Source organism: Agelaius tricolor, unplaced genomic scaffold, assembly GCF_023055355.1.
Source record: "Agelaius tricolor isolate 1412-34295 unplaced genomic scaffold, bAgeTri1.0.p SCAF_3, whole genome shotgun sequence".
Classification (NCBI taxonomy): Eukaryota; Metazoa; Chordata; class Aves; order Passeriformes; family Icteridae; genus Agelaius; species Agelaius tricolor.
In genome coordinates, this window is record NW_027269263.1 from 56,271,640 (window position 1) to 56,289,935 (window position 18,296).

At 37.9% G+C, this 18,296-nt stretch overlaps 1 protein-coding gene across 6 annotated transcripts in view; it reads left to right on the top strand.

The window, feature by feature from the left end:
- ATXN7L1 (ataxin 7 like 1) overlaps positions 1-18,296 on the top strand; it is a 110,948-nt gene that overhangs the window by 63,891 nt on the left and 28,761 nt on the right. For 4 of the 6 annotated variants that reach the window (XM_071423929.1, XM_071423928.1, XM_071423930.1 and 1 more), the window contains one exon: positions 14,054-14,276. In XM_071423929.1, coding sequence (XP_071280030.1) covers positions 14,054-14,276 — 223 coding nt within the window. Of the gene's footprint in view, positions 1-7,691; positions 7,835-8,170; positions 8,263-14,053; positions 14,277-18,296 lie in introns of those variants that run through there. The other 2 variants (XM_071423932.1, XM_071423931.1) reach the window with 2 other exon arrangements.

The window sequence follows — 18,296 nt, forward strand, 5'->3', positions numbered from 1 at the left end:
AACAAAACCTACTTGTTTACTTGAAACCAGTGTTACCTGATAGAGGTGTCTGTCTAAGTCTGTGAAATACTATGGCTGTTAAATGAGCTCTGATTTCTGTAAAGTCCCAAGGTATCTAACCAGTGTTGCTTTATATTTAATTAAAATACAAAACCAGCATAGAATGATTTGTTTAAAACTCACTATGTACCAGATTTTGACAGGTGATTATAAAGAGGAAGACAGAAGTCCTACAAAAGCAGTCCATGTAAGTTTGATGTTTAATAATTTTACAGTTAGCCAGGAAGGGGTGGGAGAGTATGTAATAATTGCAACTCCTAAACTGGAATAAAATTACTAACAAGAGAGAGGTCCCTGATAAGGGATGAATCAAGATTGCTTGTGAAAGAGGGCTTAGCAGGCCTTTTTCAGTATATTGACTCTATGAGGCTACATCTGGAGACAACAATGCACACTGTACTTGCAGGGCAAGAGCACTCTATTCTAGGAAGCAAATGCTAAAAGACTCAAGGTTGTGTTACACAATGTGCCCGGTCTCTATCCATACACTGTAATTCAACCATGGATTAATACCAGATTGAAGCCAAAGGTGTGCCAGGAATGTTTTGAAAGGGAAGAAGAGCAGAAAGAGAAATTGCATCTCTTTTTGATGCATGGTATGACTGCAGCTGTAACATGCAATGCCTGATGCAGCTGCCACACTTCACTCTGGGGCCTTCAGGCCATAAAAGTTCACTGTACTTTTGTAAGTGCCACCTCTGATGTTCTCTGAAAGTGTTTATAGTTCATAGTCTGTTGCTAATCAAATTCTTGGCTAGAATTGATATCTTGGAGTGGGAGGAGCAGTAAGGGAGCAGAAATTTTATGTAAGTGTGGTTCGCATGTATGTGCTTGACAGATATGCAGCCGATTAGCTGGAGTTTACAGGCTGACTTTTACTGTGGCAGTAGCCCCAGATACTTTGGTATCTTTCCATACTTTGAGCAGGGCAGTGAGTTTTTTCAGTGACTGAGTGAGTTAGTGCAGTGGTTTTGTTTTTATGGTCTTCTCTAGTTTGATGAGGCTAAGAGGCGGAGGGAAGTGTTGACCTAATCTTGTTACAGTAAACAAGAGGTAAAGACTTCTAAACCTTATGTTGATGTGATTGTTGAATGTTTAACAGTCTTTTGTTCCCAGTTGTTTACAGTAATTGAGTCTTTTCCCTTGCAGTGCTTGTGCTGCTGTCCTCATTAGTGTGTATTCCAAGATAAATACCATACACGAGACTTGCAAATACTGTACAGCAGAAGATCTGTTCTCTGGTTTTGTTTGCTGAATGTTACACCTTCCAAAATATGTTAGTCCCTAATACTGAGAAGAGACCTCATGTCCCTAGGCAAAACAGCAAAGCCAGACAGCAAACCTTTTGTAACTGCCACTGCTATCACTTTTTATGCAGTAGGCATTTAGGCATCTGAAATGAAAGGAGAAATAAGAAGAAATAAAACTGCCAGAGTTCCCTTATAAGTAATATCTGTCATAGTGAATGTGCTTTTGAACTGTTTTTTCTTTGAATTACTTTTTTTTCAGACCTTAAGCAACTTAGAAAGTCAAGGAATTTGGGACTAGGGAGGAAGAAAGGAAGGGGGATAATAAAGTTGTAGATTTAGGACCTGCAGATTTCCTCAAGTGTTACAATGATCTTCTGATGGGATAGATAACCCTCTTCTTCTATCTCATCCTGCACTCAGTGATCCTCTGTTTCTTGCTATTTGAAACTACTTGAGCAGTTCAGTGTAAATAAACCTTTTTGTCTCAGAACTTAGATACAGTAGGCAAATCCCAGGGATGATGGCTCAGGCATGGTTAGTTTTGGTTCACTTGTTAGCCATTGCTGGTTAAATCTGCTGTACTGTCTAGCTAACAATAGTCAGACTCAGCAAAAAGCTTTAGAAAAGACTTGCTCTGTGATCCATTTGCCAAATACAGAGTTTAGTTCCTCCTCTGTAATCAAGCTGGAGTCAGTTGATTATAGCTGAGATTTATCATGCCAGTATCCTGCTTGTTGTCCTTTCCCTGTCTCTTTGGTTAAGTGACTCCCATGGCTAGAAAAAAACAAATTGAATCTCAAATTCTTCCAATTTAGAAGTATCTTTTATTATCTCTAAACAGTAGGATTTCTTTCAACTATAGAACATGAATTTGATGAGAAGGGACAACTTCCAGAAGATCATAGTCTCTTCTGGAGTTTGCTGTCTCCTGACAGATGGAGAAAGGTTTCAGTCCTTGAGCAAGAACACAGATAGTCTGATTCAGAGGAAGCAATTGGTAGGTAAGAAATGTCATGTTGGATTTTTTCCATTTCCTTCCCTTTTTTAAATCTACCTTTGTATTTCACTGTCGATTACATTTTTGGCAGTGTGGCCAGGAAAACAGCTTCAAGCTGGATTGATATTGCTGTGGCTGTGTTTTTCTTGAAGTTAGAAAAGTACTTATTTTAATTTTCCTGTCATTTAGAATATCTGGTTTAAATGACTTAAGTTTAAATGGTAATCTGAAGGGATCTCACAGCTCAGTCCCTCTGCACAGAGGCCACCCCAGCTGTATTTGAGGTGCCTGCTGTTTGCCATGCTGGCTGGTGCCTGGCTCCTGCTTTGTCACAAGTATCTGGTGCTTGTCTGCACTCAGCTCCTGCCGGAGGCCGCGGCCCTGGCACAGAGTGCAGGAATGCACGCAGCCAGCTCGGGCTTGACGCTGGGCCTGAGTTCATGAAGTTTCTTGGGACCCAGAGCATGGGGGTAACACTGCCAGGCAGTGGCTTTGTCTGAAGTCTTTGCCATTTTCCCCAGTGCTCTTGCCTTTGGAATGCTATACAGAAGCAACCCAAGTGACTCATTTAGTTTGAAAAAAGGACTTCACTGTTATGCTGAAAAAAAGATGCTGTGTAATTTTTAAACCCACAATGTCCCTAGAAGTGTAGGGACATTTGCACCGAGCTGCACCTCTGCTAATGAGCCCAGCTGGAGCTGATTTGTTTCTGCATCTCTGGTACAGATAATCTGACCATGGATAATTGAGTGTTGACTCTATAAATAACCCACTTTGAAATCCTTGTCTTAAAATTGTTTTCTCTTCTTCCTGTTAATGAGCCCAGCTTACTCTCTGTAGTCATTTCTTGGCTGACCAAGGGTTACTCTCATGTCTTGGCAAACATATGTCCTATTCATATCTTCCCACCTGAAGTGAAATGTTACACCAAGCATGGTAAAGCCAGGTTCTAGCACTATAAAAAGCCAGCTAAGTCCTAGTAGGAAGTAATCATCCTAATGTTTTACATATGCTCCAATTGACTATTGGGGTTTAAACCAAAAATGACTGACACACATGAAACATTTGATACCTTGGAAAGATACTTATTGCATGCTTCTTCTCAGAGGTATCCTTTTCCATTTATAATAGTTAAATGTCTTCAGGTAAAACTGGTTCATTCGTATGAACTTGCTTCAAGTTGGACTTCTAATCATCTTGGTTTCTTTGCTTACTGTCCATGTTAAAATTCACAAGAATTGTTCTGAGTTGAGTTATGCCTTGCTTTAATAAGATTGTCTTTCTATTAGCTTATAGAAAGTAATTAGAATGCCTCCTAGGAAAAATGTCCTGTGTCTTCAGCTGGTGAGCACCTACACCTTTTCTTTTCCAAAAGTTTTTCTAAAATATGGTACATATATGCTTCTGAGCAGATCCATGGAAAGTTAGAGCCATCCACACTGGATTACAGTTTATTCAGGGCATTGGCAGTGTGAGAAGGGAAAACAGAATTGCACAGCTGTGCTGTCACAGCAGTTCATGCACCTTGGGAGATAGTTGCACTGGAAATCACCTGTCCCTTCTCTCTGTGTCATTCCTGCCCTATTATTCTAAAAGAGAGGCAACGTCAGTGGGTGAATAAACTTGGAATGCTTTAAATTAAGATCTGCACTCTAATGGCTGTGTGGCCTTGGAAAATGCCTTTCTTCACACAGCATCTGAAACACTGACCATGCTTCAACAAACTTTGGAAAACTCAACTTGAAAAAAACTGAGCAAATACCTATCTGAGAAAAAAAATCATAACTGTATGTATATGTAGGTATAGCAGACATTTAATATTTTAGACATAAGAAATTCTCATCACAAGCAATGAAGGGAAATTTATTAAATTATGAATGGAGAAATAGTTTATCCAAAAGAATGTGTAGTATGAGAAGTTCATTGCAGTGATGAATGGTCAAGAGGTACATGAAGAGACAGAATATGAAGTAGTTGTCACTTGGACTCTCAGAGGTTAATTTGCATTTATTTCATTCATGTGCAGTTAGTCTGAGTTTCTTTAGTTTGCACAGTTAGAAGTCATAAATGATGCAAGTTAAAGTGAAAACCAACTTCAGAATTAAGAAGCTGTATGTAAATACAGAACTAAAGAGTTTTTTAAAGGGAGAGGAACAAATTAAAAATGCCCTACAAACCCACTTTTGTATTTGGGTATGTTTTTTAGTGTTGTCTCTTGAGGTTTTTTTCTGTAGAAGGTTAAGAGTTTGGTTTCTTTTTTGTAAGAGCTATTGTATGTAATGAGGGAAACGTGAACAAGTGACCTCTTCAGGAATTGTTTTTCCACATTCATTTTGGAGGCTGTGTGTTAAGGGGTAATCACTTGTGGTTATTCATGCAGCATTTTAAATAATAGATTTTCTTAACTCTGGCAAATAATGTGCTTAAAAGATGAGTGAACTGATTTATCTAAAATGTCTGGAATGAGGAAATATTCTGAACTGACAGTTATGCTGCTTTTGTAGCAGGTGTTGATAAAGCCAATTGAAACTTAAATGTAGGCTCATTCCATTTTTCAAAACAAAACAAGTGCCCCTAGCTCTGTATGGTTACCTGGATTTTGAAATGATGTCAGAATATTCCAAGGGAATTAATTTGATGCCTTGGAATACCCATGAGGAGTGGCAAACAGAGAGAACCAAGTAAAAACAAATCATATGTAGATTTTAGCTTGGATTTCCTATAATATTATAATTATTGTAATAATGCTACTAGTAAAAAATAATAATAGCAATAAACCTTATGTGATTGTATCTATTTTCTGTTTTGTTTGAGAATTTTTAGCTCTTTGCTGATTTGGTTCAAAAATCCAAAGTTCTAGCAGTCTTAGGAAAATCAGCAAGTGTGAGGAGACAGCTTAAATAATGTGGCCCAGAGAACAGTATTCCATGTGGTAGTAGCACATTTGCAGCTTGTACTGACAGCTGGCACATGTCTACCTGCAGACCAAACAGAGCTTATCCCTTGGGAGAGGGACAAAGGCTGTGGGTACAGGATGAAATGATGAGGCTGCTGGAGGACAGAGGAGCTCGGGGTAACAGAGATGGAGCAATTTACCATGCAAACCTGTGAATTTATAGAAAAAAAATCCATTATTTCTGTGCTTTAAAAAAAAGCTTGCTAAGAAATGCATTGATTCACCAGGTGCTGGGTTTGGATCCCAGGTCACAGAAAAAGCCAGAAGGTTTAAACAACAGCTTATAAGCAAGTCCTGCAAAGATGTTATTTTGGGCTCATTTCAGTGAAGTTACTATTTCTTTAGAAGTTATTTGTACAGAATGATAAAATGAGATCATGATATGAGATCTTGATATTGAATAAAATCTGGTGCCATGTTTTTCACAGAGCCAGGTGAAGAGTATGTCACCTAAAAATGATAGCCTGTTTTCTCAGAATCATAATAGAGCATTGGTTTTTTTCCAAACCACCCCAGTAGTCCCATCTCACTCTGCAATGGCTTATCTTTTCTTAACAGTAAAAATGAATGACATTATATATTTTTGGAGTAAGTAAAACATTAAAGAAACATTAAACATTTCTGGTTTATAATAGATGAAGGGAAAGATTTAATTAATTCTTAAAGCAATAATGTACATAAATTATTTTGTTATTGTTATGTAAATATAGTTAAGGGAAATAAGTAAAGAGGGAAATAGAGGTACAGTGAAATATTTTACCTCAGAAGTATAAATGAATAAAAATATGTGTCATTAGATGACCTTGAATGTGAAAGATCTGCCTGAGGGAACAGGTCTGTTATATGGTACAAAGCATAAGAGGATGACAATACTAAATTTTCCTCTATTTTGCAACAATCTGGAGTGTCATTATTTAAGTCGGGTGTTTGAATAAATGAATAGATGATTTGTTTATAGATTTGTACATTTAGCCAAATAAAAGCTTTCTCTTCACATATAAAATCACCCACAAAATTCTGATTTCTTGGCAGTATTTACCTTTGAGAGTACTGTGGCTTGATTGCTAGAAATATTTTAGCATTTCACCTGATATGTCTGTCCTAAGTTTAGGGCTGGTAATGCATTTCCACCCTGAGTACAAAAATAGTGGGAATGTGGGTCAGCAGGTAGTAAGGTACCAGTGCAGAAGGCTGGTGAGGGCTGTCCTTGTGGTGCTGGACAGAAGGTTTGAGGTGGTATTTAGCTCAGACTCTCATTTCATGTTGGACTTAACTGTGCATCTCCTCCAGCAGAATGTGAAATTTCTGTGCATAAGCTTTCCTTGCTTTTCTTTGGTAGGCTGTCACTCACAAAAGTGTGTACCCAAGATTCACTTGCTCTGTTACTTCTTTTTTGCCTGGGGATTTTTGGCCTTGCTGAGCTGAGAAATATGGATTTGAAAATTGTCATTTTTTCTGCAGTAGCAATGTGTCAGGTGGCAAATGCTGGTTACACGTGTAGAATTGTGTCATTACAGGAATGATGAATTCCTACTTAAGTCTTCAATTCTTTTTTTAATCAAGTTAATACTCTAAATCATTAATATCCCCTTTTATAGCTGTAGAAACAGACCTTGACATTACAGTTAAATCTAGGTCTTCCTGCTCAATGATGTGAAGACTGACATTGTCACCAGGGCAGGAGTATTCACACTTCTGACGTTTTCCTGTCTGTCTGATACTTCAGTGATACCTTGGAGCTTCATATTTATATCTCAGAATCCTTATGAAAGAAGTAGGCAAGTACCCAGAAGCTTCAGTTTACAATTGGGATAATTAATTGCACTATTTGAAGCATTTTTTGGAGTTCCATTTGATCCTTCTTTCTTTTCCTGCTTTTTACTCATGAGGAATAATAGTGTTCTGGGAAGTGCTGTGTGTGGCTCTTTATGGAATTTTGCCATTTTTAAGATATTTGGCCACGTAAATGTAAAACAGTGATAGTCTAGAGATTATTTTTCATGTGTTTTATAATCATCCTGACAAATGCCAGGTTATTCCATAAATAAAAGAATCTTCAGGGAAACATCAGGTTCATCCTACTGTGTTGTACACAAACACTCTCCTCCTTTCCTGCATCAAGGAAGTAAAAATTCAGTGTCCTCTTCTAAATATACACTTGGGGGTTTTGCTGCTTTCAATTTTGCACTTTGGTTCCTTTCTGCAGTTACTTGAGTTGTATCAACAATTATTAAAAAAAAAGAAAAAAAAGAAAAAAAAGAAAAAAAAAGCCCTGCAGCCGTTTTCAGCTTGTGTTGTTCTTGGCACAGGTTCAGTTCTGGTGTCCAACTGGTAGGACCGAAACTTGGTGCTTAACAAGTGCCTGTAGTCAAAACAGTTGGTGTGAGTGAGCAGAGATGTGTGTTTGCTGCGGCAGGTCATCTGCCGGAGTTCCCCCCGTGTGCAGAATACCTAATCGCGCTGCTGTGCTTCTCTGACGGCATCTGTGGCAATGTGAATCGCTTCACGTTCCAAAAGTACATGTTTACAGTCGTCGTAGAATCAGATTAAGTTGGCAGCCTGCTCCTCTCTGTAAGTGGCTCAGTTTACATTTCTTCTTCTAGCAGGATGTTTTGCATAATTTTGCTGATCCTACTCACTTGTAGACTTTGTGAAATGGAGAATGGTTTTAGTGGGTTTCTGTCAGAAAGCGAAGCTTGTGTTTATTGTAAATAAACACCAGCGGAACGGTGGTTATTTTAGCACTTGATAATTTCCCAATTATGTCATTTGACCTGGAATGAAGCTTGTGATTGTTGAGCAGTGTTTTATGCAGCAGATCAGTCCGGGGGTTGGAGCTGGCAGTTTATTTCCTTTGTCAGTTTACAAGAAGTATCAAAATGAAACCGACTGTGCTGTTTCCTTTCCAGTGCGCAGTGCAAGAAGGGTGGAACGGTTTGCGGATATTATTTCCAAACTTTTTCAGCTGGACTTGGAATAGTGTTTTGTCAAAAAAGCTGGTAAAGTTATCCTTCAATCTTGCAACATTATGCTGTAGTTTGCTAACATCAAATACAATTTTAGTTTTGTTTAACCTCACGTACCGGGTTTTGCTAGTGTTTTTTCAGACTGTGGCTGCAAAATGAAAGTGCTTACAAGGTGTTTATGAATTCTTGTTATGAACCAGCTGCCAGTTCCTGCAAGATGACACATTTCTGCAAGAGTCTAGGTTGTTCATTTTCTGGTTGCTGGCTGTTGCTTTTCGGGCATGTGTGGGTTTTTTTCTGTTTTGGTTTTATTAGGATTAATGCCAAGTACATTTGCAAACTTTGAACTGGGATCGGTACAAGGTGGTAGGTTTCACTTACCATTTATTGAAATTGTAAGTATACATTGCTCAACTTTGCACAGTGAAAGGCTGTGCAACAAAGCACCTCAGGATATAATGTAAATAGAAAAACTGTAATTTGTGCTAAGGCGGTGTATGAGTTACCATGAGTAACATCTTCATCAACAAGACTATGAGATACTAAATTTCATTACCATCTGCTTAAATATTGTAAATGGGGAGTAACAGTATTCATATTGTTTTAAGGGCAGTTGGATCATTTACTTTATGCTATTCCAAGTAAAAGGACTTTGAACTCAAGTGTTGTGATGAATACAAGCTTAAAAAGTAGTTTTATTATTCTATAAATGTTTACTAGCAGTAAATAACTTTCTTACCTTTCAGAGTTTTAGCAATTAAATTTTGTTTGTTTTTACCAAGTGTAATACCAAGCTATAATCCATAACACTGGGTCTTGGAGTTATTCATGGGTCAACCTAAAATTGATTTTTACTTTAGGCCTCTTGTACACAGGAAGTCAGATCATCCTGTACAAGAGTAGTGTTTCAAAATGACTCGTGCTGACAAAATTTTAGTGTCTGTCTTGTGACAACATGAAGGGGCTTTTTTTCCTTTTTTGTTTCAAGTATCTGGAAAAAAAAAGCACTGAAAGATGAAAGACATATCTTTCTCTATGCTCAAATTATATCCTTACATTTTTCCTCCATGCTTGTCTGTCATATTGATGGAGAAGGCACTAACTGGGCAAAAACTTTTCACTTGATTTGATCAATTTTGAGTAGCATATGTTGGGTGAGATTGTGGATGCAGGTGGGATATACTAAGAAATGGGATTTTGTTTCCAGTCCAGATAAGAGATAATCTGCAGTTTCAGGATCACATAAAGATCTGTTTTGGTAGGAAACTGCAATGTTTGACATGTTTTATGGGCATCATATTTGCTGTAGTGTCATTGTAAGGTTTGCTGTGTGCTGACTGCTTGATCTTGCGTATAAGAGTCAAGGCAAAAATTTGAAAAGAGACTTTCTACTCAGAATGTGGTTTTGCCTCATTTTCCCACACGCTGTGCTTGTGGCTCTGGAGCCTGTTGCCCCTCTATTGCTTTGCTTTTTTTGCTTATGATTAGAAGATGTGGCGTTTCCTGCAAAACAGCTGCTAGTATTCCCTGGTGACCCATCAGAGAGGATCCAGTGGAATTACAGATTTAAAGGCAGACCTAGAGGACTTTGGCAGCTGCAGCAGAGATTTGGGGAAAGGCAGGGCGTTGCATTGTGCAGGAGGCAGGAAGGAGGATTAAAAATGGAGTATAAGGGCATAGGAGAGAAGCTCTGGAGATTCAGGGACTGGTAGGTCTCCAACAACATAAGGACTTCACATCTACAAACAATTCAGATTTGGCTGAGAAAGCTGGACTATATCCATGTTTCCATAGGACATGGAGAATCTCCTGGAATAGTTTAAGATCATTTGCAATGCTACTGATGCAGAGTTTGCAATGCACCTTGGACCTATATGGAGCACCAGGCTTTTGGACACTTGCCACTGAATAGAAAATGATATTGATCTGAAATTGATTCTATAGAAAGTGAGGTAATTCAGTGAGAGTGTTAAACTCTCCTCTGAGATTAATGCCATTAATACCTTAACTGTTTGACAGCAGAAGTCACGTGTTGCTTGTCACTTGCTTGCAGTGGCCATGCTGAGACAGCTGAGAGGTTGCAGAAAGATTCATGTGGTAAAGAGGATTGTAACTTTGATTGTGCTCCTGTGGTCTTGGATTTGACAGCACCTGGTATTTAGAAACAAAACAGAATATGTGCTGTTATTTATGGGGAACGTAAGCATTCATTTGGAAGTATTTAAATGAATCAGAAAAATTATCTTTTAAACTGGAGCATGTATTCATAGCATTGCTGAAAACTGTACAGAATTTAGGTTAGTATCTTACCAGTGATTTTCTAGTTGCCTCACTGCATTTAATCATTTCTAGGGGCAAAAACTTTCATTCTTCTTTAGTTTCATCAATGTCCACTGGCTGTATCACTGGTGTTTGTGAATAGGGACAACCATGTCTAAAGCAGCTGAATACAAGTTCACCTGCTTAACTAGATCTAATCTGTCTACATAGGAACTGCAAATGGGTGTAGAAAGTGTTACACAGATAGCTGATTGTCTCCTGAATATGGTAGTATGTGAATATTTAATTTTATGACAACTATTTGATGTGCAAATGTCTTTTATTCACACATTAATTTATTGCATAGGCTGTATAATAGTAGATTTGGACATTGCGTGTCATTGCTTTTACGTATGTAAAATAGGAACAGACAAATTAGTAAAAAATGTTTAAAACAGATTTGACCACAAAAGTCAATTTGACAGAGGAGGCCACCCTGGTTTAAGCAGTTGATTCTGACAGCTGATGGCCTTTTTTTGTCATATATTCCCATTATTTCTCTGAAACACATTACCAGTATCTAAGGGTGATTGACTACCAGATACATTGTAAGGAATGAAGAATCAAGAGGCAACTTGATAGTTTTTGAGAAGGAATATACACCAATACTTAGTCACAATTTATGCCCTCACCATTGAGATTTGTCTGAGAATTCACACCTTTGTCAAATACAGCCTCTTGCAAGCAGCATGCTTGCCCAGCTCAGGAGTTTATGCCCCTTTGGAGGGAATTACTCTTCCAGCTCTCCATTGTGCCATACTTGCAATGTGTTGCTGCCATCTTCTTCTGCTGACATTGAAGTGACATTAATTTTTGTGAGGAAATGCACAGATTTTACCCATCCAAGCAGTGTCTCAGAACACCTCTGGTTGTGTGACACTGTCTATTTACATTCTTTCTCCTGTAGGGCTTTACAGAGGTCACAGTTTCCATTTCCATTCTAAGAAATTTGAAGAAAATCTGGGTAACACTGATAAAACTCAAATGTGTATTGGAGTCTGTCTAAAAGGTGAAAGACTTTCTGTAGCCATGTTTTGGGGGAAAAAGGGGAGTTTGAGGAGTTAAAAGGAAATGCTAATTATAGCAGTCAGTTCTGATCACAAGAATGACCACCAATCAGTATCTTGAACATTTGTCTTTCCAGAAGATTAATTTTAATAAGAGTAATATATTTCATTTCCAAACATATCCATAGGGCTCATATTGATGACACAGTTTACTAGAAAGCAGTCAGGTTTAAGAAAACCAGTAGCTGGGTTGAAAATTGGAGTAATTAATCTTAAGTTTATATAGTATGTGTGTGGAAAACATGTTTTCTCCCAAGTTTTACTTTATATACAGTTTGATTTTGTTGGTAGCTTAACATTTCCTTTTCATCAGTCCTCCATTAATTAATGGGAAAGTTGGAAATTTTGATTAGCCTACTTAAAATTTATTAAATAGGTGCTGAAAAGATTGGTAAATCTTGAAACAATAGCTATTAATTAATAAAATAAATAGTTTGTGAATGCAACTGTGCATTTCAGAATCAGATGTGTAGCTTACACAGGTGTTACCACAAATACGAGGTGAAATGAATGTAAATCCACTGCATCCTGCAAAGGAGTTTTAAAGGCAGAGGCTGCACACTGAAGTGTGTGGTAGGGTGAAAACTGGCAAATGATAGGGGACATTTTGGGAGTAAGGATAGATACTTTTGTATTTGAAAAAAAAATTAAGTCTGTTTTGCTCTTCAGTTGCCAGAGAATCTGGAGGAAATTCCAGCACTGGTAATTAAAGCTGTGAATGTGCAGATATGGAAATGCTTGATCTTAAATAAAAAAATGTCTTTACTCAGTCATTTGAGATCTAATAGAAACATTTTGGAATTTTTTTAAGCATTTCTCTTTGTTCTTGAGGTATTTGCGTATTGCAAGTTAATCATGGATGAATCCTTCTGCTCCTGGCAAGTTTTTACTTGTGAGGATGCCAGACAAATTGTCATGTTTTGATTCTCTGTGAGAAAATTTTTCTTAGGTGTCCTTGAAATATCAAACTTAGCGAGTGCAGGGTTGATGATGCAAATACAAAACCTTCCCATGTAGTAGCAGGTCACTGGTGCTTCCTTACCCTGCTCTTGGTTGACTGTGTGATGGTGGTCAAGCTCAAAAGAGCAGCACCCACTTGGATTCTTCAAGTTAAGTGCTGAAGGCTTTAGATAAGGAAAAATTGCTGCATGTTGAATGAGAAACTCCAGCTTGTCTGAAGTACTCAGCCTATGCTTACATTCTGCTTGCTACATTTGTTTACTATGTTGGTTCTGGGGGTACCTTTCTGATTTCTAATCCCTGCTGTGATCAGGCTCTTGGTGTCTGGGCACCAGCACACTGCAGTCAGTGCCAATGAGCCAGGCCCTGCTGACCGGAAAATTCCTCTTCCCCCAGCCCGTCCGTGCCACCCGCTGCTGCCTTTGGCTAGGGAGCACTGGGGCTGGGAAAAGGGTGCTTCACAAATGGGGCCAACAGGACTGTTCAAGCTTTACAGCACCCCTCTAAAATCTTACAGCAAAGATCAGCTCCTGTCTCTTGTAAGATTTTGTAGCTGTGCTGAAGTTCACAGCACACGCCTGTTGTTTGCTGCACACTGGTGCAGCCGGCTGGCCAAGCACTGGCACTTCTACCCTGGAGAAAGATATAATTAGTAAAGAATGACCAAAACAGTCCTTTTACTTAACAATAGGAAGGACAGGACATTTATATTTTAAAAAATACTAATAATGGCCCAATCAAAACAATTTCACTGAAGCCTGTCTGTCTTGTGCGGGATCAGTCAGGCCTTGCTTTTTTGCAGTGCTTGAGAGGCCTCTGGTGTCAGCGTGAGCAGTGCTGACCTCAAGATTTGTTACTGAGACATAAATTTCCTGGGTTTTTTGCACATGCCATTTTTCTCTGTGTGGAAGAAGCCCCAAACTTTTACCCTGAATGGTGCTTGGAGATAACCAAGCAAACCAGGCAGAGCCTGCCTCTCTGGCAGGGCTGGGAGCATTAGACCTTTTGCTACTTTCCAGTCTTCCTGTTGTTTTCCTACAATTTCTCATTAAAATTGAAACAAGATAGTCATAAAGTAAACTGCCCAATAACCAGGTCAGATGAATTCATCATGAACCATTTTAGGAGCAATCACATATCTGTCACAGAGCATTTTACTGAGTTGTGTTAGCTGTTACATACTCTCCTTTCTTCTTGGCATAAAAGACTTGGGACACCAAATACAAATTTTCTGACAGATTATTGCCATTTATTTTACTATTTTTTACTTTTTTTTTTTCAGAGCATTTTATGAAGCTGACTTTTGTCTAATTATCATTTGGCTTGATTACATTCACAACAGTAATGAACTGGTGTTCTTTGGAGTGATGAAAATCATTGTACCTGGCATAAAGAAAAGAACAATTTCCTCTTTCCCAACTTGTATTTTTAATTTTAGCCTATGACATATTGTAAAATTCATTCCTTTTCTGTTACAGAACGAAGACACAGTTCAATGTGTAAACCTTCCCCTTCTCCAGCTTCTCCAGCCTGTAATTCCAGGACATCCCTAGTACAGATGAAACCGAAATCCTGTATCAGCGGCCATAACCCTGTCAGCAGCAACTCAAAGCCATTCAAAACGCCCAAAGACAATCTACTTACCTCCAGTAGCAAACAGCACACAGTCTTTCCTTCAAAAGTGTCACGGGATAAACCATGGTAAGTACCAAAATAATAGTTACTAAACATGTTGGTGTTCAGAATCTCTCTCTCTATATATATAGATATATCACAATCAAAAAAAAAAATCTGAATTCTCATTTTACCTAAGTTTACAGTTTAAGCCTCTATTTTTCTAAGGGAGGAAACTGGGATATTTTTAAATGAAGAAAAAGAAATTATATATAGGAAGTGCAAGAAGGACTGAATTACTTTTTCAATGTTCCATCAAATGTGTTTTTCTAAGATGCATATAGCAAGTGAGGTTTTGACCCAGTTTGCTATCTATAAGGTTCATCTTCCATTACACTATCAGCCCTTAGAACTGATGCTTTTAAACAGTTTATCGGGATAATTTTTGCAGAGTTCTTAATATTGGCTTAACTGATGTTCATGAAAACTTACTGGTTATAGTCAATTATCTTCAATAGCAGCTGCTTTTGGAGTTCATTCTGTGTTTTGATAATGTTTGATGCCTTACAAGATGACAAGAAAATTCTGGCTGCAAAAATCACTATTTTGGGGGTGTCTTACATCATGTACTGTGATACATGTACACATACAGGCTTTGAGACTGCCGTGCCCATCCTCCTGTGACTGTGACGATAGCAGCAGAGTTGCAAAAATATAAATGACAGCAGAACTGGGTCACTATTTTATCCCTTAAGAAACTGTTTTGTCTTCATTATCTACAGGAAAGATGCTTTATGATTAGGCCATTAGGTTGGTGACTTGAGATCTGGGTTGAGTTCCTGGTTCTGTTATGCCTCGGTCCCTTCAGCTTCAGTTCTCTGTCTGTAAATTTGAGATAGTGAGACTTCCTTTTTTCTTAAGATTTATCTACTTACTTTAGGGATCCTTCCCTTTTCTATGTAATACCTAGCATAAGAAGGTCATGATTTTAGGTAGGGTTTCTGGACACAACTTCCTTAAAACAGTAAATCATTTAATGCAAACTATTCACTCATGAGACTAACAATAAGCTCAGATTATGTTAAAGGCATAGCTCATGTTTCTGCCTGAAACATGCACATGTTGGCATGATTTCAAAGACAGGAGCTTCTGCCTAGCTGTAGAATTTACCTTGCCCTGAAAAAAAATTTATTCTTCCTATAAATCTGGACCTACCATCTTTTCAAGCATAATGAGTATTGTGAGCAATTATGGTATGAAATTCTGAAAATAGGAAATCTGATTGGTTAGACTTTACACTCACACATTAACTAGAATAGCAAAATAGCCTCTCAGTTGTGTGTAAGTACCTCATTAACTACTTGAAACCAAATATTATTGACTGAATGGTGACTTTTTCTTCTGAATGTTGGAGGGGAATTTTATACAAAAGGGAATTCTTTTATAAGTCTAATTAAAAGAAATTCAGAAAGAATTTCAGAGTATTAACACTATTGACTATAAACCTATTTTTCATCATGTTACAGACAGCAACTTACATATCCACATTTCAGCAGACTCAATGAATCTATAAACAATATCTTCCGTTCTGGCAGCAGATGTCGTTCTGGCAGTCAGTAAAAGCTGGAAAGGAACAAAATAACTGAGCATTTCCACCAATCCCTTTTCCCTTTATTGGTAACATCCTAAATATTTGCTGATGATTATTGACAAGGTAGATTAACCATTCAGAAGTGTTGTACTGCTCTGTTGATTGTTTGGCAATGAATATGACAGTAGTTGTACCAAGAATTACATCATTCTTGCAGCCGTGCTGGGAGATCATACTGCAGTTTTGTTTTGTTTTGTTTTGGGGAAAAATGAGGCATATAGTAGTTAAAGATACTGTAATTACCACATAGCAAATCACAAACAGTCTGAAGTGAAGATCAATAAAATTCTCTTGCAAAATATAGTGTTAAGTGCCTTAGATTAAAGAATAAAATCTGTCTGCTCATCATCACAGGTTATAGAGAGCTGACAGTGTCTTGTTAAAGAATAAAATCTGTCTGCTCATCATCACAGGTTATAGAGAGCTGACAGCTGAGAGCTGACAAGTGTTTGTTCCTATTCCATTAGAGGATTATAATATTTATTTAGAATACTAGAAAATATTCAGCAGATCTGACTTAAGGTGAAATTATTAATAAAATTTATTCTTTTTTAAGATTCTGTTTTCCATTCAATTGTTCCACAAGCCATGGAATTTCTTGTCTTAGATTTTAGAAAGAAATACTCAATTGACACAGAAACATTTGTCTCAAAAATGCAAATAGAATTCATGGTGCATCCAAGTGTGTTGTGGTTTGTCATCCTCAGAAGCTTCCAGGTCTTCAATGCTTTTGCCTGTTACATTGTAATCTCATACCGAGCATTTATTTGACTTAAGTTCTTCCAGACAGTTATCAAATCAGCTTATTTCAGGAATTATATCACTTTAGTGATTGCTTTTCAGACCTGGAACAACTTTTGTTGGGCTTGCCGGATTGTTTTGTACAGCATCTCCTTTAAATTTTAGTTGTTACAGCTAGAATTTTGCCTCTGCAACAGCATAGCCCAGTAGATCTGTTGCTGTGCCTGCCTTCATGTAGATCCAACTTCTGTTGTTATATTTGTAATAGTTTTGGTTGAGGCATCATCTTAGCCATTGACCAAGTAGCTCTTTCTCTTGTTTATGTCCTTTGTTGTACTAAGATGTGCTCCAGAGGTTCTGGTTGCTCCATGGCTAATGCTTTAAAAATCATGATTGGAATGATCAGATAAAAGAGATCTGGAACTGTTTAATTTTTTAGCTGCTGTTTTAATACCTCCCTTCTTGTAGTTGGAATATAAAGTATTATTGTGAATACATCATCCAGAAATATCTGTCAGTTCTGATTTTTCCCCCTGTATCTCTCTGTATCGTTGCTATTAATACAGCAGTGCTTAGAGCTGGAGCAGAGCTGGAGCACCACTGCACTGTGCACAAGATAAATGCAAGCCATCATTTTCTGCAGCTTGCAGTCAAGGTGGTAAGAGGTATAGCAGAAGGGTAGAAACTGGGGAGAAAAGGGCAAAGAATTTGTAGAAAAAACAATAATAATGAACAAGTGATCATAATTAGTAAGCATAGCTCAGATGCTTACCCTTTATAAAAGGAATTCCTGCAGCCAGGAGCTCTTTTCCTCATTGCTGACCTTCCCAAAGGATGCTGCTTCACTTGCTGTGCCCCAGCACAGCTTCTGGGTGCTGCCATGGTGGATTTAGGTGTTGTGATGCTACAGGGTGTTCATTTCCACCTATCCCTGATCCTAAGGCAGCATAAAATTGGGGTAAAGTGTTGAAGTAAGCTAGTGCTGAGAAACCAGCTGAAGCAGATTTCCTTGGCCTCCCTCCACAAAGTTTAGCCTGCCAGAAGTTCTGAAAATGAAAAAAATGAGATGGAAATTATGTGATTTTCACCAACACAGAGAAAACTGACTCTTTCTGTAAACAGAAAAAGGATCCCAAAGGTATACCTCTGGGCAATCCTTTAAAATTTATAATGTCACTTTTCAAAGTATTTTTAAATAATCTCTTGGCCTTTATTTCTATAAGGAGATATCATTCTTCATACTGAGGCTGAGAAAGTGAAGATAGTTATGATATAAGGATATTCCTATTGTAGCATGGAAGCAAAACTGAGCAGGGTTAACTTGGACCATAAAATCTAACATTAAATCACAAACATTTTGTACATTGTAGAGGCAGTTCCAGCAATGTAGAATAGAGCAATGTTTTATGTTTTTAAATGTTTGTGAATTTCTTTTCTCACAAATGGGAAGAGTTGGATGAGTGGCTGAGCTTTTAGAATTAATATAGTTACAAATGACCAAAACATAAACCCAGCAAAATTACATAATAGGAAGGAGAAAGCATTTTTAAAAGCCAAGAGAAAGGAAAACAGAAGTAAGAGGAGCTACAGGTATGAAAAGTATTGTGACATACTGCAGTTATTTTTCTTGCATGTTGGAAGGGACCTACAATGATCATCTAGTCCAACTGCCCAACAAAGCATGAGAAAACAGAAGGAAATGTTACCTTATTTGA